Genomic DNA, 24,215 nt, shown 5'->3' on the forward strand with positions numbered 1-24,215 from the left:
TGTTTTCATTACAATGACTAGATCTTTATTATTTCATCACAGTACCGGAAATGGTCTTCCATACATCTGACGGAAGCCTACTTCCTGGTAGAAGGAACTACAAATCACGTGACCAGAGCGTCACCCCCCTCTGCACCGAGCATCTCAGAGAGATAACGGCCGTGTGTGTGTGCGTCTGTGCGCCTTTAAGAGCCGTATATATCCTGCTGCCCTCTGCACTAAATCTCCATCGCTGCTCTGTGAGGGCGACAGAAGAAATAAACAACAGAAAGCCACGGCAATGTCCGCCAGCTCCGCGTTCAACGACGAGAAGGGGGGCTCGTCCAGCGTCGGAGAGCCTGAATATGGTCACGACCCGGCGAGCGGAGGGATTTTCTCGTCCGACTACAAAAGGTACGAAGCCACCTGCCTCTTGACGCCGTTTTTATTTGTCATAATGTGCAGCGTGGGGGACTATACCGGGGGCAGCTAATGGCGGGGGAGGTGCTGCGTGAAATGTGGTTTCCTGTCTGTTAAAACGTATTAAAGTGTTTTAATGCAACATGCAAACCCCTTTGAAGTGAACTTAGTTTGTTATTCGGCCCGTGATTTTAAAGCGGTGTCTGCCTTTTCTCTCCTATGGTCGTGAGTCTGTCACCGTGATTTTGGTCGCTCAGGCAGCAGCGTCACACGATGCTGGTGTTGACTTAGATGTGCATTCACTGGTGTGTGTGTGTGTGTTTTTAAGGCGTTTTTAAAGGATCGGGGTGTTTATATTTCATGTGTTTGTGAGGTGAGATGTGACAGGCCTGTCGGAAGAGGATGCCAGGCCTCAGCTCCAGCGTTTTCAGCACCACCCCTGCTGGACAGCGCGCAGAGCGGCAGCGCACAGCTTTAGTGTCAGATAACCACTCAGACCCGGGTCATAACGACCTGAAATACGGTTTGAGTAAAGAAGAGACCTTCAGTAATGCTCCTATATAAACAAAAAATATATATATTTGCGAGTTTACAAAATCTGATAATGATATATCAGCTGATAATAATTTCCTTATACATAAGCAAACCATCTTGATACAGACCCCCTAGGTTTGTTTTGTTTATGTATTGTGACCAACAAAAGTATTGATTGGTATATTTTACCAGAGAAAAATACCCTTGTCATAGTCCTCCACTGGACAGACTAATGGAGACTAGTTTCTAAATTACCTCAAACCTAGAGTATAGTTTGACATTGCTGTACTTTAATTTATTGTAATTTATTAGCCGTCACATACACAATACAATATATCCGCAATAAGCAAATAACAGTCAGTACGTCTGCCATGGTTTATTTATCAATCTTGCTATTTTTTTAACCCAAAGATGTTTAGTTTGCTTCCAATAAGAAAAAAATAAATAATATCTTCAAATTTTAACGCATTTAATAGTCTGGAACCAGCACATTTTTGGCAATATTGATGAAAAATTACTTAAACAACGAAGCGATTGTCAAATTGCTGCATTTCTTTGTCCATCAACGGATCTCTTAATAGCTGTTATTATCTTGGTTTCTTAGGACGTGAACAGACATGAACAGATTCATCATTTTGGTCGGTTAGTCGTCCTGCACGGGAACAATTTGTTCCTCCAGCAACATTTTCTTTTTGCACACAGGAGGATTGCTATGGGTAGCAGCTTAGCAAGGCTAAAAATGTTACTCAGTGTTTTGCTGAATGCATATTTGATTTTCGGTTCCATTGGTTCTATTTATTGCCATATCATGGTTCAATAATTGGGTTACAAACAGTGTGCTTCAGTGTGCAGCCTGCCATAAGCCTTTTTTCACAGCAGACATTTTGACTTATTTGACAATTTAGTCTGCATTGATATTGTTATTTACACGGACATGTAAAAATGTCTCCTATTGAAAAAGAGTGTTTGGTTCACTGGACAAACAGGGAGGAACTCTGTGCATGGTTTGACAACATACTATTTGGATATAGAATAGTAGTTTGATATGGCAGTTTTGTGAATTTTTGCCATATTTAGTTGTCTCTCTTTTGTCGACATACCTATGTACAATCCACATATGTTTAAGGCCCTGCACACCCGCACATGAAAACACTCTTTCTACCTTTATGTTCTCCATAAGCCAATCAGCTTTTTTTATTCCTCCTCTAATGCTATGCGGCCAAACAGTTGTGGGTTTTATTATAGTATAGTCCTATAACGCTAACAGCAGGTGAAACAAATGACATTAACAATGGCTCAGGCCCATTGTGTGTCTCTTTAAGCCGCGTCAGTGAGCCAGCATGCACTGTGCCAAAGCCCTGGAGCTCGCTCACCTAAATGTCATGCAGTCATTATTAATGTCATTAATAAACTTCTCCTGTGATGACATGCCAAAAATGTCTGCTGCGAGTAAGAGCGATGCATGTTGGTAGAGCGAAGCTCAGGACATCCTGGTACTTTTGACACAACGCTTTTCAAATACAAACCTCAATATTTTTTTTGGCATGCTAAATATTATGGTAGTACGGGTTTTGGAACGCACAGCGTGTTTCCAGCCACGTTCCACTTCTTCCAGACTCCTGCATTGTCATTCTCAATCCATCTACCAGAAGCCCTCAGAATTTCCCACCTGTCCCAGTGTCTCTCATTCCTCTGCTCACCTGTTTCTGCTTCTCATCAGCCCCTCAGTGTATAACCAGCTCTTTACCACTCATTCTCTGCCAGTATGGCAGTTATGCCTTTGCTTCCCAGCACATCCAAACCTGCACCTTTTTTTTTTACCTTGGATTTGTCTGTTTGGACTGCCACCCTGTTGGCAACCTGTAAGCCCATTCCTGACCATTGCTGTAGTAATATACGGGGATATTTCCGTCCTATGAAATTGCCTGATGCACTCAGTCGACCCCGGAAAAGGAAGTGATTTCACGATTGTGACGTGCGTGACAATCGTGGGTGATGATGATCAGGTTTTTGTTTGCAGTCTGGTAGAGTGAACATGTGCTAACAATGGTGAAGAAACAAGCTAGAACTAATAACGTCTTAATTTCCAAACACAGCACATCAGTGTTTCTATTAGTCACCAAACCACATCCACCAAGTCCACAAGAGCCAAAACAGGCTTGGGTTTGTCCATTGCAAGGGCTTCAATATAAGGGAATGAGAGCTGAACAGAAACGTCTGTTCCATAGCATAGTTTGTACTCACACGCAGTCCTGAGGAGAGGTGTAGTCTTGCCAAATAATTAAAAACACCAGTAAGGGTTTTGTACTGTACCTATGTAGGGCCTTTAAAACGGTTTCATGGCTTCCTCTACTTATTCAAAAAGAATAACAGAAGACAGAAACATGCTGCCAGCTACTGTATGCTGACTAATACTACATTCACATGACTCATCAGTGCCCATGTGTTGTGAGCTATATTCTAAAAAATACTTTTATTTTGTTAACCATTTTCTATGAGTTGTCTCTATTCGGTGTTTCTGTGAACTTTGAGCGTTCTCCTTTGCCCTCCTGTTGTGTTTCACACCTGTTCTCTGCATGTATCTCGGTTTGGGAACATGTTGCAGGCTTTGCTATCAGATGCCACTGCTTCACCATAATTCACCAACAGAGGGAGCTCATTGTTCATAGATGTGAACTGTGACCTTTGGATCTTGAGGAGGAACTTTTACCTTGAGTTTGTTTGCCAGGTTTTGTCCTTTCAAACTAAATTCAGCCTTCATCAGTTGATTCCAGTGTAGACTGGGCGTCGCTGTTATGTCTCTCGTGTTTGCAGCAGTCGATGTCTCCCCAGTGAAAGTAGATTAACCAGATTGTCGGTAAACACGGCAGTGAAAGCGCTGACTCGACCTTCCTTCACTCTGTCGTCTCCTTGGAAACACGGCAGTTGTAAGATGTTGCTTCAGTCCTCAAACATGTCAATCTCTGTGTTATTATTACTCTGAGCAAGAAAAACACACCTTTCCTGGCTTCTGAAAGGTGTTCACTGTGTGTCAGTGTGAAATGACTGTTGTAAGAGTCAGTGGATATGGCTTCTACTGTTTTGTTGTGGGGCTCTGCAACACATTGTTCTCTCAAGCCATGAAAGCAAATAATTATAAGTAGTATAATTATGTATTTTACAGGGGATGGATGCCCCTCTTTTGGTTGGATCTGTGGGCTTTCGTTGGCTTGTTGCTTGTTCTTTTGTGAAAATGTGCCTTTTGCATTTCTTTGAAAGACATCCGACCGTTAGCCATGCCAAAGACATCTGTGTTGTTTTGGGGTTTCTTGGCCCCTCAGAAAGGTTGATAGAAGTCAAACATTGCCTTTTTCTTTAAAGGAATAGTCCAACATTTTGGTAAATGCCATATGTAGGTGGATTATGTTTCCCTCTGACAGAGCCAGGCTAGCTGTTTCCAGTCTTTATGCTAAGCTAACTTAACCAGCTGCTTGACTTAGCCTTTTAATTTAGCACACAGACATGAGAGTGGTATCAGTCCTAACATATAACTCTCAGCATGACCCCAAAATGTCCAACTATTCCTTAGAAAAAAACCCACCCACACGCACACACATGCATCAGGATCAAAGATAACACAAATGTACTGAAGTTCACAGCTTATCTCCATCGTGGCCCCAGTGGGGGATGAATATGAATTACTTGCATATAGAGTTTATAAATTCATGACCGCCTTCATATGTTCTTTTGTACTGTAAGCCACCTTCATTTAGAGAATACGATATCGCTGCACTGCACCCAGAATCCAGCATAAAAGTTTTGACAAGAAGAGAATACAATTGAAAATAATAGTTAGCAGCAGCTGTTTTTATAGTTAGAATCATAATAGATGTATTGAAAAGCATCTTCTTCAGATGTTTGCAATGATGACTGTGATGTGTTTTGATTCTGTGCCTTTAGATGGAGATAACTAAATGTGTTCCTCTTAAACTGAGAACCAAGAGATCAAAGAGTTTCTTTTAAAAACACCAAAAATACTTTCTGAAGGAAGAAATTCTCTCTGTATTACATCCAACATGGCATCAGTTGTCACAGCATTGTCACTGTCAGTGTAATTCATTGTCAGTGGGTGTATTTACAGATTAAACATATCGTATTAGTCTTTAGCAAATGTCAGCAAGTCCTGACTGAGCCGTTACAGATCACAGGAAGAGCATATGTGGAATTGTGCTTCAAGGCAGTTATTTTTGTTGGAAAAAGAAATGAGTGGGAGAGAGAGAGAGAGAGAGAGAGAGAGAGAGAGAGATCCTCATCACGACACTGCGAGGAAAGCTGAGTCATGTAAGACAAGAAAAAAAAGGTACCTCGCGGAATATTAAAAATTAATAAGACAGTGACATATTTTAAACATAATGAGCAAGAGGAGTGATAATTATTTCAATGCATCTGTCGGGTATCATGGATAGTAGATAGTTGATAGAGTTTAGCAAGATTGGCACGAGGAGGGGAGCGACAACGTGGCAAAAGGGTGTCGGAGAGGCGGTGTCACTGTGGGAGAGCTCGGATGCGTGGAGAACGTTGTTGTGTGCACGAGAGGGTAGAGAGAGAGAGCTGGTGCAGCGGCGGGAGGAGTCACGAGGAAGAGAGGCGGATAAATGTCCACGCCCCTCTCTGCCCGAGCATCCATTTACTGAGCAGCCGATGAGGATGCGTACAGGCTCGGCAGCAACAGAAGGAGCTGCACCGGAACTCTGGTGGATTTGGATTACAGCACATCAGGAGGCAAAGCGCATCAACCTTGGCCACCGTCTGCAGAGGCCCGTCGCATCATCTTCGTCCACATTGGATGAACTTAACCGCGGAGTGTTATAACACAGAAGCTGCTATTTGCCGTGAGGAGCATTTCATAAACTGATCCAGCTGATTTAACACAGAGGAGTGGCTTGGGGAACTGCAGCCTTCCCACTTTTCTCTACCGGGGGATTCTACAGGTTGCTACAAGTTTTTCGAAACATGACCACCATGCAAAGGCTGCTGCTGCAGCTGCCGGTGAACGCGGCGAACCTCGTGAAGTCGGTGCAGAATCAGGTCCAGGGCCAGGAGGAGGACAAGAGCCCCGTGCTGACCCCCGACGGCGGGCAGCAGGCCTGGTACAGCGCTCTGCAGGCGGACGAGCTGCGCCACCTCCGATCCGGAGGTACGGGAGGAGGAGGAGGAGGAGACCACGAGGAACGAGCACCACTGGAGGAAGGTGGTGGAGGTGGCGGAAGTTTCCAAACACAACCTTTGCGGTAGGAAAATCCAGGAGAATCCAGACCTGTTTTAACCCTTTCACGCTACAGTTATTGGTAGAGCAGTAAGGGAGTAAGTCAATAGTCGGTTCCCCACAACGGGTCTCAAGATGAGTCTTAATTCTAAGACAAAGAACAAGACAGAAGATGAGAACAAATCTATTTCATCAACACTGAATTGCTTTCGTATCGTGAAATTGTGTATTGATTTGCCATAAGCGTTATGAAACTATTGAAATATTGTTCTTTTATTGAACCAAGTCATATGCAACATATGAAAAGAGATGCAGCAGACTTTATTTTAAAGGGACACGAGCCAAAGAAGTTGAGGACCACTAAAACTTCAAAGGTCACTGAATAAAAGTGAATACTTTCCTTTTACTCAGTTAATGGACTATATAGTTTTTGGTCTATAAACTGTCAGAGAACACTTAAAATGCCCATCGCAGTTTCACAGATTCCAAGATCACATTTCCAAATGTCTTTTGTCCTTCCAGCGATCCCAAACCCCCAAAACATTCACTTTACAATGTAAAACCGAAACACTCGTATACAGCAGAACATCCTCCTTTGAGAAGGAAGTATTTGTCATTTTGGTTTTTGAAAAAAGGATGCAAACTATTAATTGGTTAGCAAAGATTTGTGTTGTTTCAGCTCCAGTCTGACATCATAACAAAACTCATGGACATCTGCAGCATGTGAAATAGACTCTAGAGTAGAGAATGCTTCATTTTTAATGCTCACAAGTCAAAACAGATGGCAACTAATGGTAAAAACAAGGGAATAGTACGTTTACTTTTCATACAAATACTGTATGTGTAGCGATGCATAAGTCCAAGGTAAATATGTGTCCATATCTTTTCAGTATTGGTGCCGTTATATGAATATATATAAGACGTGTTTTGTGAATCAGATCTATGATATCACGCAGGCCATGTAGGAGCTGCTGTGCTCCTCTATTAATTAGACTGCAAACCTTTCAAAGGAACATCAAAAGTAGTTCTCTTCAGAAATAGATTTGGTTAAAGAGAGCTATAATTACACTTTTGGGTGTTATTGGGTCGTGCCTATAAACTAGATTATTCTCATTTTACAGGATGAGAGCTTTACTGAAGTACAGTTCCGGTTGGTTTAAGCAGACATATTTTACATCTGTCACCAAGAACAAAAAACAAGAAACGTTCAAAGTGTCCGCAGAAAGACTCGGCTTATGTAAAAACCGCCTGCTTATGAATGCATACTGCAACTCTTCAATCTTTCCCTTTCCTCTGATTCATGCAAATACATTTCCATATCTGCTCCTTTTGAATGTTGCTGCAGAGCTCTGTTCTTGGTGAACAACGTGACATTGCGGTCGAAGAGGTAACGGTGAACGTTGGAGTTCTTCTATCACGGAGACTTTTCCGGCTGATCTGTTGGCTTTGGTGCCCGGTAACCTGACCGCTGGTGCTCTGTTGTACCACAGCGAGTTCAATAATTCAGAGCTGTTTGTAAATTCAGCTGTTGTTCGTCAGGACGGGACAAAAACCAGAGAAATGAGAGACCCGGTGTTGGTGTAGAGTTACTGTGGGCCCTGTGGGCGTGAGCAGGGAAGAGTGAACCCAGTCCCTGTAGGTCTTCACTGAGGTGGCATTTTATAGTTTGTTAGAATAAATCATGGTTAAGCATATAGACTTTAAAGTACCTGAGGCTGTATTTTGTCTCCTGGTCCATTAATGACTTCTAAAGTTTTAATTCATTGAGCCATTTAATCTTCATTCTGGGCCACTGTGCTCTGATTAAAATACAGTAGAGTTTTAGTGTATAGTGGTGAAAGAGATGTTCTTCTTTCCTTATTGGCTGATTGATGTTTAATTTTATTGTTTTTTTTCCACCTTTTCCTTAAATCGTAATGATGCTGCTCTGTGTTTAACCCTTTAAAATCAGACATCCCGTTGCCGGCTGCGGGACATCGTTGTTTAAAAGGATCTAAAATAAAAACCATGAAGGTTTTTATCTTTTGTGTCATTGTGTTAGATGCTCTGAAAGTTTGACTTTCTGTGTGGAATTTTTATTATTTCGTTTTTGGGTGCCAGCCAGGTCTCTCTCTCCTTAGACTGGTCAGTCACGAGTTAAATCTCACAAAGGAATGTACACAAATCAAAACGTAAATGTTCAATTCAGTTGTGTGATGACGTCATGACGTCCATAATAACTCCAAAGTACCAATGTAGGCACTGCGGAAATATTTCTATTGCACACGGAACTATCAAAACGCTTTTGCACTCTGCTCATAAATATCTAAAATACAAAAAATGTAATGTTTCTACATTTAGAAATCTTTTGGGTCAGTATGTTTTGTGTGCTTATTTGGTCAAATTGGATGAAAACATTTTTTTGTAGATTTGATATAGAATTTATGACACAATTTCAATATTTTAAAATGAATTATTATGATGTTTTGACTCACATAAGCTTTTAGCTTGGATGGTACAGATTTGAAGGATTTCAATAATTTGAAGATACAATAAATTACATCACAATAAGTAAATACCAAAGTAGACACACTGACCATTTCTGTTGCAGAGTTCGAAGGGTTAAGCAGCCATATGTGCCACTACTACTAACACCACGACTTTTACTAATATTGCATGTGTCACTTGTCTGTGGTTGCAAATTGCTGATAATTCCCCCTTGACAGGTTTAATGTTTGGCTGCAGCAAAAGTAATTAACGTTTTGGGGTCCAGTTTTAATTAGATTTCCAGAAAGCCTGTTTGTCTTCAAACACGCCGCATGAATCCCTGTCACGTTATTAATTAGTGAAGCTGATCACGGTGGTGAATTGACACCAGCCGTTAAAACAAATTAAGGCTGTGGTTGGTTGGTGAGTTTCTCTAATCCTTCGTGACACTTTGGCAGGTTAAAAAACGTCGAAAGTGCCCGTTGAAGTTTGAACTTTACTCGTCAAGTTGTGTTTTAAATCATGATTGAGTTTCCTGTTTCCTTGTTGAATTTCTTAAATACATTCCTGTAGCTCCACTTCATGGTTGAAACAGCTTGCGGAAGTATTTGATAGAAACTTGGTGCAGATGTTCATCTTCCTCTTCAGGATGAACAAGCAGAGACTAAACCCAGATGCTTTCATTCAGCAGCAGCAGCAGCTGAATATTTTAATTTGTCCAATACTTTTTGTTTTTGACTAAGTGATCTAACGTACTGATGAAATTCCCAGACCAGACCAGACCAGTAGTTAGCATGCTAACATCTAAACTACAATTGTGCACGGTAAACAATATAAATGCTCATTTCAACTTTTGTCAGGCTCATCCAAATGTTTAATGCAGCACATCTGGTAAAGTTGAAGAGGTCTGTTCAGGCCAAAGTACACATGATTTCATTTTAGATTAATTTTACTTCTATACCTCACAGTTTAGGATATATTAGCCAAAATGTGCTTTGTTAATATAGTATTAATAGTCAACTCCTCAACTCCATTTTATGTATATTGCATTATCTACGTTTGTCCTGTTATTCACAGGAATGAGAAAAAATACAAAATCTGGCATTGAAATGCTTTAGCTGTTTGACTTTTATTTTAATATTTTGTCCCTTCTTACAAAAGACACTTTATGTTTAACAAGTTGACACCAAAGTAGAAAAGAGGAAGGAGGTTTCATTCTGTATTAAAGAGACTAGAGGCAGCGACCCCGTCATCAGGATTTCACAGTGAGAAGTGAACGAGTGGGACCTTCATTTTCTGCTGGAAATCAGCATTAGTGTTACTCATCCTCATGTCTGGGCTGTCAGTGCTTTGGGCAAAGTTATCTTTGCATTTCCAGAGTTTATTTTTTCATTTGTTTTGGTAGGCAGCCATGTACTTGTAACCAAGAAACCAGCTTCGGCTCTCTGCTCGCGTTCCAAATTAACCTGCCACGAACAGCATCTTATAGAGACTGTCAGGTTGTAATTCGACACTCTTTGATGCATTTAGGTTTTGAAGCGCGTGACAGACTGATTTGTATTATTCATGCACTGAAATTACACTTTGATGCTTGATCATGGACATGGAAGCAGAAATCTTTCTTAGCAGAAACAAACTTGAGGCGCGATAAATCGACTGTGCTCTGCAGCGGCCACCTCCTCACCGCTGTCACACCAAAACACATGAAATATGTCGTAAACCCCAACAGCCTCACACTCATACTGAGGTATGATATAAAAACCTCTAACCACTGTTGGACCAAATAATTTGGAAAGTTATTTGTAGTGTTCTTCAGTGTGTTTTGAAGTACACGAATCTGATTTAATGTGACAGACAAAAAAAAAGGTGACTGAAACTAAAGAATCCAGATAAAAACTCAATATTTGTACATATATTCTATATAATGTGAAGTGCTTTATAAACACACTTCTACCCCCACTTTACCTAATAACCGTATGAGACATCCTGCTAATTAAACAGACAACAATACAATACAAACGCACCTCTTTAGTGTCTGAATTGCATTGAATCCTGCGTGTTATGTATCCGTGTGAGTGACATGAATCGGAGCATTACGTCTCAGATCACTGCGTTTCCACAGCTCAGCACATGCAGACCTTCAGTCGGATGCAACAAAGGCGCTGCAGGAAGACAGGAAATCGCTTAACATCATTATATTGCATCTTGTGTTGTCTTGGAAACTAGTCCGGGGATATGTGCAGCTCTGCGGCCGTTAAATCACATCGCCCACCACCAAACAATCCCCACCCAAGACTCTCTCACTGGGTGGATTCATCCTGTTCGGTAGTTCTGAGTTTAAACTTTTGATTATGAATACAGGTTGGCGAACTTACAAAGAATTTTCAAATTCTTAGAAAATTATATTTTCATTTTGACATAAATAAAAAGAATCTGGTTACAAAGTTTATATTACAGCTGTAGCAGTGATCCTGTCTGCACTGATGCTGTTTGCAGTTATACATACTTTAGCTGTTGGCTTACTTTGAGAACCATAGCTCTTATTAGCCATCTTTACACTATCTTTATACATTTATAATCAGGATAATTGCTTCATGCAATATTTGATTCATATCCTGTTGATCTACTAATCATTTCAGCACCACAATCTCGTTCCCACAATAGTAGGTTATTGAGTTATCTAAATAAAAAAAGAAGTGAGCTTCTACTGGATCACATCTACTGATAGAGAAATGTTTCTTCCTCCATTGCTGCTAAAATATCGATGATTTCTATAAGAAGTCAACATGTTTTAAAGATTATGTCTCTTTCCAACTACCCCGCTTTTGTGGGTGCAGTTTCAAAGGTTCCCATATTTTGCAAGCTGGATTTCACGCTTCACAGAGAATAATTTCTGGGTCACACTGGCACATTTTTGAGCACTGAATGGAAATCGTAAAGCAGGTCTACGTTTTCTCGTCTGAGGCCTCGGTAATCTTTCTGTAAACGGTCTTTTGCTGCTTCGCGCGCTGCTGAAACAAAAAAGCTGTGAGCCAATTTTCAGTGTTTTTTTTTTTTTTTCCTACTCCCTCAGACATGACGACTTGAAGGAGATGCTGGACAGCAACAAAGACTCCCTGAAGCTGGAGGCAATGAAGCGCATCGTGGCTGTGAGTGTGAATAATGTTTACTTTGGGATTTCACTGATCAGCAGGTACGGATGCACGTCAAGTGGCAGGATAAAGGCAAAGTTTTCAGAGAAAAAGAAACAGCACATGTACAACATTATTAATTCAGTAAAGACCCAACGCTTGTGCCCTGCACCAAACTTGATGTCATAATTTTGACGGTAAAGATGCGGCCATGAGAGACACAGATACAAACCAAAACTGGATCCTAAGTAAGATTAATGTCCTGCAGCTGTAAGACAAAGTTTTAGATGATATAACTACAATGGTTAGAGAAACAAACTGTGCAGTCCGCTGTTAAATATTCATAATCTGAAGCTCCACACCCGTCTCTTCAGTCATCATCCCAGCAGGACAGCGGATAGTAAAAGAGAAGGAAAAGCTTGAAAACCGGCTGAGATCAAATATAAAACAGTTGTTCCTTCTCTCACAGATGATTGAAAAATGTCACCTGATGATTTCTTTTTTTTATTGCTTTCCGGTTGTCTTTCTCTCTGCAGATGATCGCCCGAGGTAAAAATGCATCAGATCTCTTCCCCGCTGTGGTGAAAAACGTCGCCTGTAAAAACATTGAGGTTTGTAATGAGCCCGGGTTTCATGTTGCTTCATGTCTTATTTGCTCCTTTTCTTCATTTTGTGAGGTTTAATGTGGTTAAAAAAATAAAAAAAGCTTCTTTCTGCATTGAGGCTTTTTTTCTTACTTAGCTTGCTTGTGATTTATGAATCATCTTATTGCATTTTTTAAAAGACCTGTGAGATTTGGCTTTATCTCACCTGAACAAAGTGACCATTTTCCTCTTCTCCTCTTTTTAAGTTTTTTTTTTTCATCACTTTGCTTCATCTCTTCATTTCAGATTTATCTCAATGAAAATAATTGAAGTAATCTGCATAATTTGGATTAAACATGTTTTTGTTCCTTCCTACTTCTCTCTCTAGGTGAAGAAGCTCGTCTATGTTTACTTGGTGCGTTATGCCGAGGAGCAGCAGGATCTCGCTCTGCTCTCCATTTCCACCTTTCAGCGAGGGTTGAAGGTACAGCAGCTTTTACCAGCGACAATTCCTTCAGATTTTGACTTTTCGCATGAGAAATACACACATTTATCAACATTGGGGGTCTGATGTTATAATTAAACTCAGAAAATAAAGTATTGTTTCAGCCATGCTAGCAGCTTGGCTCTGTGGATGGTAATGTTGATGTGTCGGTCGGTCCACCACTTATGTTTCAGCCACCACATTCATCGCCTCTATTACATTTCTGCCACTAACGAAGAGCTTATCGTGCGCCACCAAACTGCTTGTGTTGGAAACTCAAGCAGTTTATACTTATACTCATGACAATGGTATATTCTTTTGCCTTTTATAGACCTGGCTAAACTAAGATGATGAGCATGGTAAACATCATGATGTTAGCATTGAGCTCATTGCACAGCTCTGCCTAAGAATAGCCTCTCATCGCTGTAGACTCTTATTCATATGGACCTTGCTCTGTTCTTCTGCAGGATCCGAACCAGCTGATCAGAGCCAGCGCTCTGCGAGTCCTCTCCAGCATCCGAGTCACGATCATCGTCCCCATAATGATGTTGGCCATCAAAGAAGCGGCCTCTGATATGTCTCCGTACGTCAGGAAGACGGCTGCTCACGCAATTCCTAAACTCTACAGGTGAAATACCGAAATCCTTTCAGTTCTCAGACCCCTGATTCCCTGTTTTGGGTGTAAAGAAGATTATTTCAGTTATTAGTTAATATTGGAAGATTTCTTCTAGTTACAGATATCACAAGGCTTTATATCAAGGATTAAAAGAACCATAAATTATACATTTGTAAGTTAGAAATCTGTTTTTGAGCCTGCAGCTTATTAGAGAGTCCTGAACCCCAGTTTGAGAACCACGAGGCTAAGATCAACACTGAGATCAAATGTTGTTATGACTTATTATCATTGTGAAATTAAAGCTTTTTATTGCAGTAAAAGCTAAAACCAATACTGGAAGTGATATCCTTTCGTTTTATAATCAATAGAGCATCTTTTTCAGAACAGATGATGGGTAACCCTTCCTCCAGCATTTAGTTTCATGCCTTTTTAATGATTTTATTCTGCTTCCAGTTTGGATCCGGAACAGAAGGACCAGCTCATTGAAGTCATAGAGAAACTCCTCGCTGACAAAACCACAGTGGGTTTTTGCTGATTCTTTTATTTTTAACAAATACTTTTTCAAACTTGAAGTTGCATCAGAGCAATCACCAGATGGCATTCACTGTCTCAGCTGTTTCAGGGCTGATCATTTGTTTGAACAGGCTCCCTCTTCACCCTCCTATTTTTGCACAAGCTGTTGTCATTTCCAACCGAAATTCAGGTTTATTGTTAAAACCTGAGAGGTAATTTGAGTATGCATGGATTGTATTTTGTGCGTCGGTAATCCTCATGGATAACATGTACTCTCCTGACATTTAAGAGAAGCATCCTAACATCACCACCTGTTGTGTGCTGCAGTTGGTGGCAGGAAGCGTTGTTATGGCCTTTGAGGAGGTGTGTCCGGAGCGCATTGACCTGATCCACAAGAACTACAGGAAGTTGTGCAACCTCCTCATCGACGTGGAAGAGTGGGGGCAGGTCGTCATCATCAACATGCTGACCCGCTACGCCCGGACCCAGTTCCTCAACCCAAACATGAATGTGAGTAAGAATACAGAATCAGTACAGTACCCAAACCTTCTTAAATCACGGCGGTTACGTCATATATGTTTGATTGCATTAAGTGTGAATACGGTCCAACGTGCAGACGTCTGTGATGTGTAGCCGTTTACTTCGGATTAGCTTCAAGTCACGTCTGATGGTGCCATCCTCCTCATGAGGCAACACATCAATCAAGATGCTCATGTTATCTGCTGCTGGTACCTCGCATCCAGCAGCTGTCAACGCAATCAGCACAGATAATCAGTGAAGCTCAATGCACCGCGTGTTCACAATCCATCCTCATCTATATGCACTTTACACTGTAACGCACTTTAATGCTTCTTTTGCACGTCTGTTTAAATGTTACTTTGCATTTTGTTGTCTCATCAAATGAGCTCCGTGCAATGACAACAAAGTAGAATCTGATCTAATGAATCTAGTCTAATAAATCACACCCTTTTCCTTTCTATGTCGACTCTGGGCTGACGTCTTCAAGGCTGCTGTCTGAGCCGCAAGTTGGCTGTACCGGCACACAGTACATAGAATGACTTCACAATGTGCAAATCTGAAGTTGCAGCTCGAACTTTGACCGAATAAGAAGTGACTACCTCAAGCTCAGTCTGTAAAAATAAAACAAAAGAAATCGGAGACCATAGTTATTTACTTTTATACAGCAGAATTGTGGATTAACTAATAAAATAAGTTAATTGTTCCAACACCATATGCAAATGTAGCGTTACACACTTATTTAGCACTTGGCCACTATTTGCACATCGTCATTTACCGTTGTAGTACCATTGTAGCCTCATCCTATGTTACGGATGTCCATGCAAATTTACAAAACTCAGAAGTGAGTTCACTCGTGTCTCGTGTCAACAACTCATTTGCATAGGGACAGGATTTAGGAAGATTACTGTGCAACAAAAGTGTATAGGTGCTCAAGTTTTATATTGTCGGATTAATTTTTCTGCCATTGTGGCTGTGCAGAGGAACAAATTGAAACCGTCCAATCATTGTTTCCCTCTTTCACTGTTGACCACTTGCTGTTATTTTGTTTTCTGTTATCAATATTTCAGGCCCACCTGTCGACTTATTTTCTCGTAAGCGATAAGCAACAAATTGAGACATTTTTCATACCGTGAGGAACATTGTTATTGTGGTAATTCCCGATGCATGTGGTGACAAATTGGTAGAACCATTTTGCACTGAAGCGAGGATGTCTAATGGTACTTTTCATACACAATGTTGCTGCTTTTTAACAAATGTATTCAAGAGCAGATTACCATCTGGTGACTTTTTAAGCAACCAGTAACCACTTTCCATGCAAGAGGGATTTCTGCCTTGGTCTGTTTGCCTGCAACACTCTGCTTAATCACACTGTCGTTGCAGGAGTCCCTGCTGGAGGAGGGAAACGACAAGACCTTCTATGGCTCAGATGAAGATGAGGACGACGAGGACGAAGAAGAGAAAGACAAGAAGGCAGAGGCTACCATGGCTAAGAGGAAGCCGTACGTGATGGATCCAGACCATCGGCTGCTGCTGAGAAACACCAAACCGCTTCTGCAGAGCCGCAACGCAGCTGTGAGAGCGCTGCACTTCTAAATAATACACACGCCGTACATCAGTATAACAGCCCATTAACTCTCCTCTTGAGTCAGTTGCCATGGCAGAGAATTGTTTTCTCTCAAATCATTATTCTACTTTTAGCTGCAGGTCGTTGTTTCGAGTAGCCGATGTCTTCAAACGCGCGACCTTGGTTCATGTTAACAAGCAGCTGAAGTGCCCCTGAGCCCTTAATCAGAGCTGACCTCTCACTCTGAAATGGCGACAATCTCCCAAAGGAAATGAATAAAGCATCCCATGTACATTAGTGCTGCTGTGGTCACCTTGGAAGGCCTGTTTTGTTTCATGTTGGATGTTATGAAATCCCCCCCGTCACACATTGTTCTGCCTTTGTTCTGCTGTAGTCGAGCTGTTTGCTTAAAGGCGGTTTGAAGATTAACCCCGTTCCTCAGGCAACAAATGTGTTTCCTTATCTTGCATGTAGTATAGCAGACGATTATTGAGCTCTCTAATTGCACTTTACGCGGCTTATTGTTTTGCACCTATTAAGTAATTAATAAATGGTTTCTCTTTGCCCTGATGTTTTTAAATAGTTATGTTGTTTTGGGCCTTTTTAAAGCCATTATTTTGCCATATACATTATGCAACTTGGCGGTAAGTGGTAAAAAGAAAGTTTTTGCAGGTTTGAAGATTCCTTTAACAAATTTGTGAGGGCTCTCTGCAGCTTGCCTCACCTCTGCATAGCATTTTAGCATCTTTCAGCTCATTTAATTACATTTTATAGCCCATAACTTTACTGTTTTTTTCCACTCTCATCAGTGTTGCAGGCGGCTGTTTTCATCTGAACATCCAACACATTTTACTGCAACATACCAAATTAATGGAGAACAAAACGTTCCAGATGGAAAACATATCACATGCAACTGTTATACTGTATTTGTGAGATTGTATCACTGGTGATGATTTACCCCTCTCTGCCCGTTCCAGGTGGTGATGGCTGTGGCTCAGCTGTATTTCCATCTTGCCCCTAAAGTGGAGGTTGGGGTGATTGCCAAGGCCCTGGTCCGTCTCCTGAGGAGCCACAGGTGAGCTGCACTGTCTATAATTTGAAATAAATTGTCTATTCTAATTGCCATACCATAAATTTTAGGCAGCAGCGGATGCCAAAATGTATAATCAAGCCAGCAGCATGAGCAGTCTCACAACGTTCTCGTGGCTGAGAATTGAGCAAAGGTTGAGGAAGAGCTGCGTTTATCTCGCTTGAAAAGGAACAAAACATTCACGGCTGAATGTGAGAAGAGGGAACCATAATGACCATGAAACTCAGCAAAGTGGAAAACAGAATGAGAACAGGAAAAAATGACAAGTGAGGGTAGTAAAATAAATCTGTGCGGCCCTGAAGCAGGAAGTGAAATTAAACGGGGAGCTCAGTGAGTCTGAGGTAAACATGAAGGCATAAACCATAAGGAGTGATGATGGCACAGAGGTGGCCTCTCGGCAGTAAGTCCTGCAAACTGTCAGCTTCTTATTGAACAAGTGCTCTTTTGGCTCCGAGTGTGCTGTAATGGGTTCATCATTCAGCAGCGACCAAACAGCAGCGTCTCTCTGTGGGGGATTTGTCAGGAATCTGTTGCACCGTACGATACGTTTCATTAGAATTTATCATTGGTGTGGAGTCTCGGTTCTAATTAAAACCACATCGGTTTACTACCTGGAAGAATAATGCCTAGATGTTAAACAAGAAATCCACTTAAGTTTTTTAAATAATTGTATTGGTCTTGTTTGTGTACTAGACCATTTACAAATATACCCGGATGGAGATCAATTGTTTGCTTTTATTGACTCAGGAAATGCTGTAGCCATGGTTTTTTTAATGGCTGTTTCAGTATCTGTATTGCAAAAGTAACAAAAATTACTTTGAAAATGTAATCTTAATCTAAGACTAAGATGAATTAAGATGCACGCTACTTGATTGGATTTTCTTTTGACGTTATGCTGCATCTCAGAAAACATGGAACTACAAAAAGTACAATGGAATGCCACTCAAAGTCGGAGTTCCTACTTGTGAACCCGACTTCATGAAGCAGCAGTTGTCTGGCGTCACACAAGCGCACACTGTCAATGGTAAATCATCAACTAAATGGAAGTGTAATGTATAATTGCCTGTATTTATTTTAAAATGTATCATTTATTAAAAACTGTGGTTTGTACCATAGATTTGGACCACAGACTGTATGGTTTGTAGCCACAACTGTGATTTTCACTTCTGTATTGTTTTCACCAAGTGAGAGATATTGTAGCTGGGAGAAATGTCCCATAAGTCAGACTCATCTACAGCTAAAAGCCGTTTGCGTAAAGTCGCAAACGGCTAAGCTAACGTTAGCTTGTTGACTATCCATGAGGCTAATTTTACAAATCGGAAGATAGTTTCCACGAGTATGTTTAGAATATAAAAACTTTGTGGCCTGACATCTGGCAATTTGACCCCAACTTGGGAACAAAAAACCTTTTTTTGTTTTGTCGTTCACCTGCACAACCAGTGGCTACCAACTGGTCAGTAGTGGGCGTAGATTGTCGGAAGTGAATTGGTCTTCAGGTTGACATACAAGCTGTTTTTAAATGAATCTGTGCACAATCACAGCCAGGAGAAGAGGTGTAATTAGGCGGGCTAAGTGGAAAACACCTGTGTGGGTTTACCAGGAGTCTGTATCGGACATTTAAAGTTATCTCTTATCAACCAAAACTCAAGAGCAGAAAACAACCAACAGAAGTATTTCAAACATTATATTATCTGGAAGAAAAAAAGGTTGTAGTGGAGCCTGTTCTCGATCATGTTGCCATTCACTGTGCTATAAGCTAAGGTGGCTGCTGCTGCTGCTACCTGTCCAACAGGTAACTAGTTAAAGTATTTTCTCTTGATAATAAAAAATACTTGTACAAATATTTGGAAGAAGAGCCGTGGACCTCCAATATGGCCACAGGGTGTCTCCGGGCAAGTAGACGAGAGAGAAAAGGGGATTGAATACGTCTGTTTCTACTCCTTTGCTCCATCGATATCTCATGTGTCTCTCATGTGTTTCTCCCTTTAGTGAAGTCCAGTATGTCGTTCTTCAGAACGTGGCAACCATGACGATTAAGAGACGGGTGAGCTACACCTGGCGGTATCTCTTTTGGATGTTTGCAAGTGAAATATGAAATCAACTGCTGCAAATGGAGCTGCAGATTCACTGAGGGTCTTTCCTCTTCGTCTGTCTTTATGTTTCACAGGGAATGTTTGAACCGTACCTGAAGAGTTTCTACATCCGGTCCACAGACCCAACGCAGATTAAAGTCCTGAAGGTTATTTTCTATCCCGTTCTATTGTGCCGGTGTCCCTTTTCTCTTTAATGTTAATGCTGAATCGATGGAAGACGATTCATTCTCTAAACTCTGAGGCGTGGTAGCATCTTTTGCCTATTATCAACCATTTTATTCAAGGAAAGAAAAAGTAATATTTTAAAAGTAAAAGCGCAGTCTTACTATACGTAGCAACATTCCATGAAAAGTCTGTACAGTAATTACAGTAAATATGTTTCTGAATATCCCTTTATGAAGTTTTCAGTGTTTAAAAACTTTCTTTTTTGTCTTTGCAGCTGGAGGTTCTCACCAATCTGGCCAATGAGACGAACATTTCCACCATTCTCAGAGAGTTTCAGGTACAGTGAAACATGCTCCATGAAGAGCGGATTGTCTCCTCAGTCCAAGTAGCAAAACAAAAATTGTGCAGGTTTCTACTTCAGCAAGGAGGGATACGCCAACTTCCTTTATGTTTTGCATTACTAAGTACATATTTATTTCCTGCAGACTTACATTAAAAGCATGGATAAAGACTTCGTGGCTGCCACGATTCAAGCCATCGGCCGCTGTGCTACAAACATCGGCGAGGTGAGGGATACGTGTCTGAACGGCCTGGTGCAGCTGCTGTCCAACCGAGACGGTGAGTGTTTCTAAGATGCTTTTTAAGTGATGCATGTTGCAGTATATACAGTATATACTAGAAGGACTTAATTGTTGCAGCTACCATACTTGGATATCGGGTCAGTAGGATAATTTAATCAAGCCTATCCATCTGCATTTGTAAAATATGAAATATAATTTAGCACAGTGAAGAAAATGGAAACAGAAGATAAGATACAAGACAGACTTCCCATCCAAACAAGCTGAAAAAACATATAAAAACACTAAAACTGTCTAAAATAAAATAAGTCAAGGACTGAATTTGAATTTTAGTAACTCAATCTAGGATGAAGATGAAAGAAACATCTTCACTGTTGATTTATTATTCGTGTATCTTCCTCCTGTTGTACAGAGTTGGTCGTGGCCGAGTCGGTGGTAGTTATTAAGAAGCTGCTGCAGATGCAACCGGAGAAGCACAGCGACATCATAAAGCACATGGCGAAACTAACAGACAACATCCAGGTGAGAGTCTCATTCACAAGCTGTCAAAGCTTCTGGGCACAGCAAAGGAAACGAGGCTGGTTCTTGGTTTGAAAAGACCATGGGTTGCTGTGTTGAAACAAGCTCGCCCAATGGGGTTTATCCCAACAAAACACAACCGTCTAATTTTATTTTAATTGTTGTCAGGTGCCGATGGCGCGCGCCAGTATCCTGTGGCTGATTGGCGAATACTGTGAGCATGTACCTAAGATCGCCCCTGATGTCCTGAGGAAGATGGCCAAGTCGTTCACTAACGAAGAGGATATTGTCAAGCTACAAATCATCAATTTGGCCGCCAAGCTCTATCTCACCAACTCCAAACAGGTGTGAACAACATGTGTTTCTTCATCAATAGTAGTATTTAGATTTAGGCTATATAACTTGTCAACAATGTGTGCAATGCCACCAGTACAATTGTTATTTCAAGAGTAAGATTTTACAGTCTTAACTGTTCTTTGTCTCTTAATTTCGACAAACGGAGCCCCTCTCCACAAACACAAGCATACATATCCATGCATAAACACATCAGATGGTAGCTTTTTCATGTTTCTGCTGTCCTCAACCTACATGTCCTTCATATTCACTCGTCTCGCAGACCAAACTGTTGACGCAGTATGTTCTCAACTTGGCCAAGTACGACCAGAACTACGACATCCGTGATCGGGCGCGCTTCATTCGTCAGCTCATCGTGCCCACCGAGAAGAGCGGAGCTCTGAGCAAGTACGCTAAGAAACTGTTCCTCGCCCTCAAACCTGCACCGGTCCTCGAGTCTCCATTTAAAGGTACAGGAGCCATTTACATTTTAGAGCTGGGAGAGAGTTGAAGAGCTAACACCGTCCCACTATAATGCTTAAGATAAACCGGAACACTGAAATAGAGATTACTCAAATAGGTGCTCTGATTCTTTGCAGATCGAGACCACTTCCAGTTGGGTTCACTGTCCCACTTGCTGAATGCCAAGGCTGGCGGCTACCAGGAGTTGCCTGACTGGCCTGAAGCCGCCCCAGATCCCTCCGTGCGCAACGTGGAGGTGAAGGATTCTGTGCGTGCAGTGGGAACAGTAACTTACAGAGACACAGGGGCCCTCTGGGGTCTCCAGGGGCCCAGAAAGGTGGAGGGGAGCGAGGGTTGCTCCCGCCCCAGAGCAGTGCCTCAGAGGGGCTGAACAGAGTCACCAGAGCCTCACATCCAATATAGCACTAACTCCAATATAACATTGATTCCTCTTTCACTAGCCATCCTTCATCCACTTACAGCCCATAAGCATTAACAGCTCATCAGTAACATGCATCCTTTTTGGCCTCCATCTATTTCCAAAAGGATGCTGCTTAACCACTCCCCCACTCCATGAAGGGAAATGAATAAAGGAGGAAAGAGGGTTATAGCTTCTATTCAATAACTTCTGATTCACTATCGCCCTCTCTGCTGCACTTGCTTCTGTTCGGCAGCAGCTCACTCGACCCGTCCGAGTGATTTCTCACCGATGTTTGAGCCAATAGCACATGCGATACAGAAGGGAACCGATTTGGGAGCTACAGCTTAAGTTTTCACGACAAATCAGTATCAACCGCAGTGAACCACCTCCTGTAGTCCCTGTTGAAGGTTGACCTAAAATAACACCAACATTTCTGTACAGATGCAGCTAATAGTTGATATTCGGCATCAACATATTGATTAATTATTGCCCTCAAGTTATCCTCTTCATGAGTTTAGCTGAACAATCAAACTTTAATTTGATCTGAATGTATTTCTAGAGCTTCATCCCAACTCACCAAAGTCCCCTCCTCTTCTTCTCCATCCCATCCACTCCACGTGCCATCGGTTCATAACCAGCAGTGTGATCTAAACGAAGACATAAAATCAAAACTTGAGCGTGTCACTTCTTTGTCAAAATCAAGACTCGTAAAATCACTTGATTTTAAACTACGGGAGCGACCTCAAGGCTTGATTTTGTTGTCATAGATTTGTTCATTATTGTGATTATGGTGTAGTTTGTTCTAACTCTCAGCTTTATGTTCCATACCCGGTGTTAACTTGTCATTTACTTGTGATGCAGATTTCAAGATGAGGCCACAGGTGCATTGAGTTGCATTGTTGATTTGACTGGTGGTGAACATGCGACCATACAGACAGTTTAGCATGTTTTCCGAAGCATTTAATCCCTGCTCGCCAGGCAGATAGTGTTTCTCTTGAGCGTTGAAACTTGCTTGAGATAGCTGATCCATTACAGTGAACAATGTCATAATGCAGCTCTGTTTTGAGAACTCAAAGAAGCGCCGACATCGGATTGATTTTCTGACTGCAGACCTCATAGCTGCAGCTGGGATTGCAATGCCTTAACCCAGTTTAACCTCTCTTATCGTGGTCTGGCAGGGATCAAATTAAATTAGCTTCTGACGTCAACTGACACATCGACATCAACAGTTTCTACACCTGACTAGAGAAACGCAGGAGTTTTGATCTTTGCTTTCAAACTGGTAAAACATGGCAGCGGTTCATAAAAAATCTCTAAATGTTTTACCTAAATTAAATGATTTTAGGCCATTGCAATTGCAAAATGATGTTTCATTTCATCAGGATAACATTGAGTTTAAAGAAAGACTTAAATTTGGAGAGGTGATGATCTATTGTGATTATGATTCATGGTCTTGCAGGGAGTACCACTTTAGTTGCATCCAGTACGTGGAAAAATCGTGGATTAGTTTAGTTTATTTGAAAAGTACAGATTGTAATTTGGTAAAAAAACAATACTGCACAGGAGTCCCCTCCCACCATCAGCTGAAACACCTGACCCTGGGTCAGGAACAACTTGTTAGCACAAACGATGAGAACCTTGAAATAGCTAAAAGCGATGGATAAATTGTTGAAAAAAGTTTGTTGCGCACATGTTTACAAATCGTAAATAATAATAATAATGAATATCTTTAGATAATATCCAGCAGCGTGAAATCCATTCACAATAACACATTTAAACATGATGGGTGGTTTCGATTACGGGATACTTAAACTCATCTGATCTCAAGCACAAGTCTCAAACTCAACAGTGATTGGACTGCTTGGAAGTTAGTTAGAAATCAGTCTAAAAACCTAAAAAAAAAAAAAGGTTTGCTTTGAAAAAAATGTTCAGCAATGACGTATGATACACAAAAGCCTCGCTGGGTCATTATCAAAGTGTGAGTGTCCCATTACATCCGCTGCTCTCCCTCTGCACATTATGCATCTCCACAGACAGAGGAAGTCATAACCACCGGCGAGGGGCGGATCAGCTTGCTAGGAGGCCGGAGAGAGGTGCCCCCCCCCCCCGCCTCAGTTTGGGAGTGTGGTGATGTTTGCTTTGAAGACTGCTCTCTCTTTCCTCTCATAGTCTCTCTCTCTCTCTCTCTCTCTGGTTGTCATAATGTCGTAACTGATGATGGTCAAGTCGATAAGATTAATACGATTCTACTCCTCAGTGCTGATTCATATTTAAAGAGGCTGCATTTGTCCGAAGTGGAAAGAGATTAACATGAAGATACACAAATTCTAATGTTTTGAAGTTGTGGAATAAGAGTTGACGTCAAATCGTAAAGAGGAATTCAAGTAGCAACTGAAAGAAGTCAAAAGGATTAGAAAGCTGAGCCTGACTGCAGTTGTCTCTAAACTCGAGGTCCATTTAGTTTCCTGTCCTGGAGCTTTTGACGACATCATGGTCTTC

At 41.3% G+C, this 24,215-nt stretch overlaps 1 protein-coding gene across 11 annotated transcripts in view; it reads left to right on the top strand.

The window, feature by feature from the left end:
* The first annotated feature begins 109 nt into the window (after positions 1-109).
* The window catches only part of ap3b2 (adaptor related protein complex 3 subunit beta 2), a 35,737-nt gene continuing 11,631 nt past the window's right edge, over positions 110-24,215 (top strand). For 3 of the 11 annotated variants that reach the window (XM_031869324.1, XM_031869348.1, XM_031869374.1), the window contains exons 1-17: positions 427-6,203; positions 11,718-11,793; positions 12,312-12,386; positions 12,748-12,843; positions 13,311-13,471; positions 13,913-13,979; positions 14,300-14,482; positions 15,872-16,063; positions 17,033-17,130; positions 19,135-19,189; positions 19,313-19,384; positions 19,678-19,740; positions 19,889-20,021; positions 20,394-20,503; positions 20,669-20,845; positions 21,117-21,303; positions 21,433-21,563. In XM_031869324.1, coding sequence (XP_031725184.1) covers positions 5,926-6,203; positions 11,718-11,793; positions 12,312-12,386; positions 12,748-12,843; positions 13,311-13,471; positions 13,913-13,979; positions 14,300-14,482; positions 15,872-16,063; positions 17,033-17,130; positions 19,135-19,189; positions 19,313-19,384; positions 19,678-19,740; positions 19,889-20,021; positions 20,394-20,503; positions 20,669-20,845; positions 21,117-21,303; positions 21,433-21,563 — 2,154 coding nt within the window. In that variant the 5' untranslated portion in view covers positions 427-5,925. Of the gene's footprint in view, positions 394-426; positions 6,204-11,717; positions 11,794-12,311; positions 12,387-12,747; positions 12,844-13,310; positions 13,472-13,912; positions 13,980-14,299; positions 14,483-15,871; positions 16,064-17,032; positions 17,131-19,134; positions 19,190-19,312; positions 19,385-19,677; positions 19,741-19,888; positions 20,022-20,393; positions 20,504-20,668; positions 20,846-21,116; positions 21,304-21,432; positions 21,564-24,215 lie in introns of those variants that run through there. The other 8 variants (XM_031869366.1, XM_031869381.1, XM_031869391.1 and 5 more) reach the window with 5 other exon arrangements.

The sequence above is a fragment of the Anarrhichthys ocellatus genome, unplaced genomic scaffold (genome assembly GCF_004355925.1).
Source record: "Anarrhichthys ocellatus isolate YVR2014 unplaced genomic scaffold, GSC_Weel_1.0 scaffold2, whole genome shotgun sequence".
NCBI lineage: Eukaryota > Metazoa > Chordata > Actinopteri > Perciformes > Anarhichadidae > Anarrhichthys > Anarrhichthys ocellatus.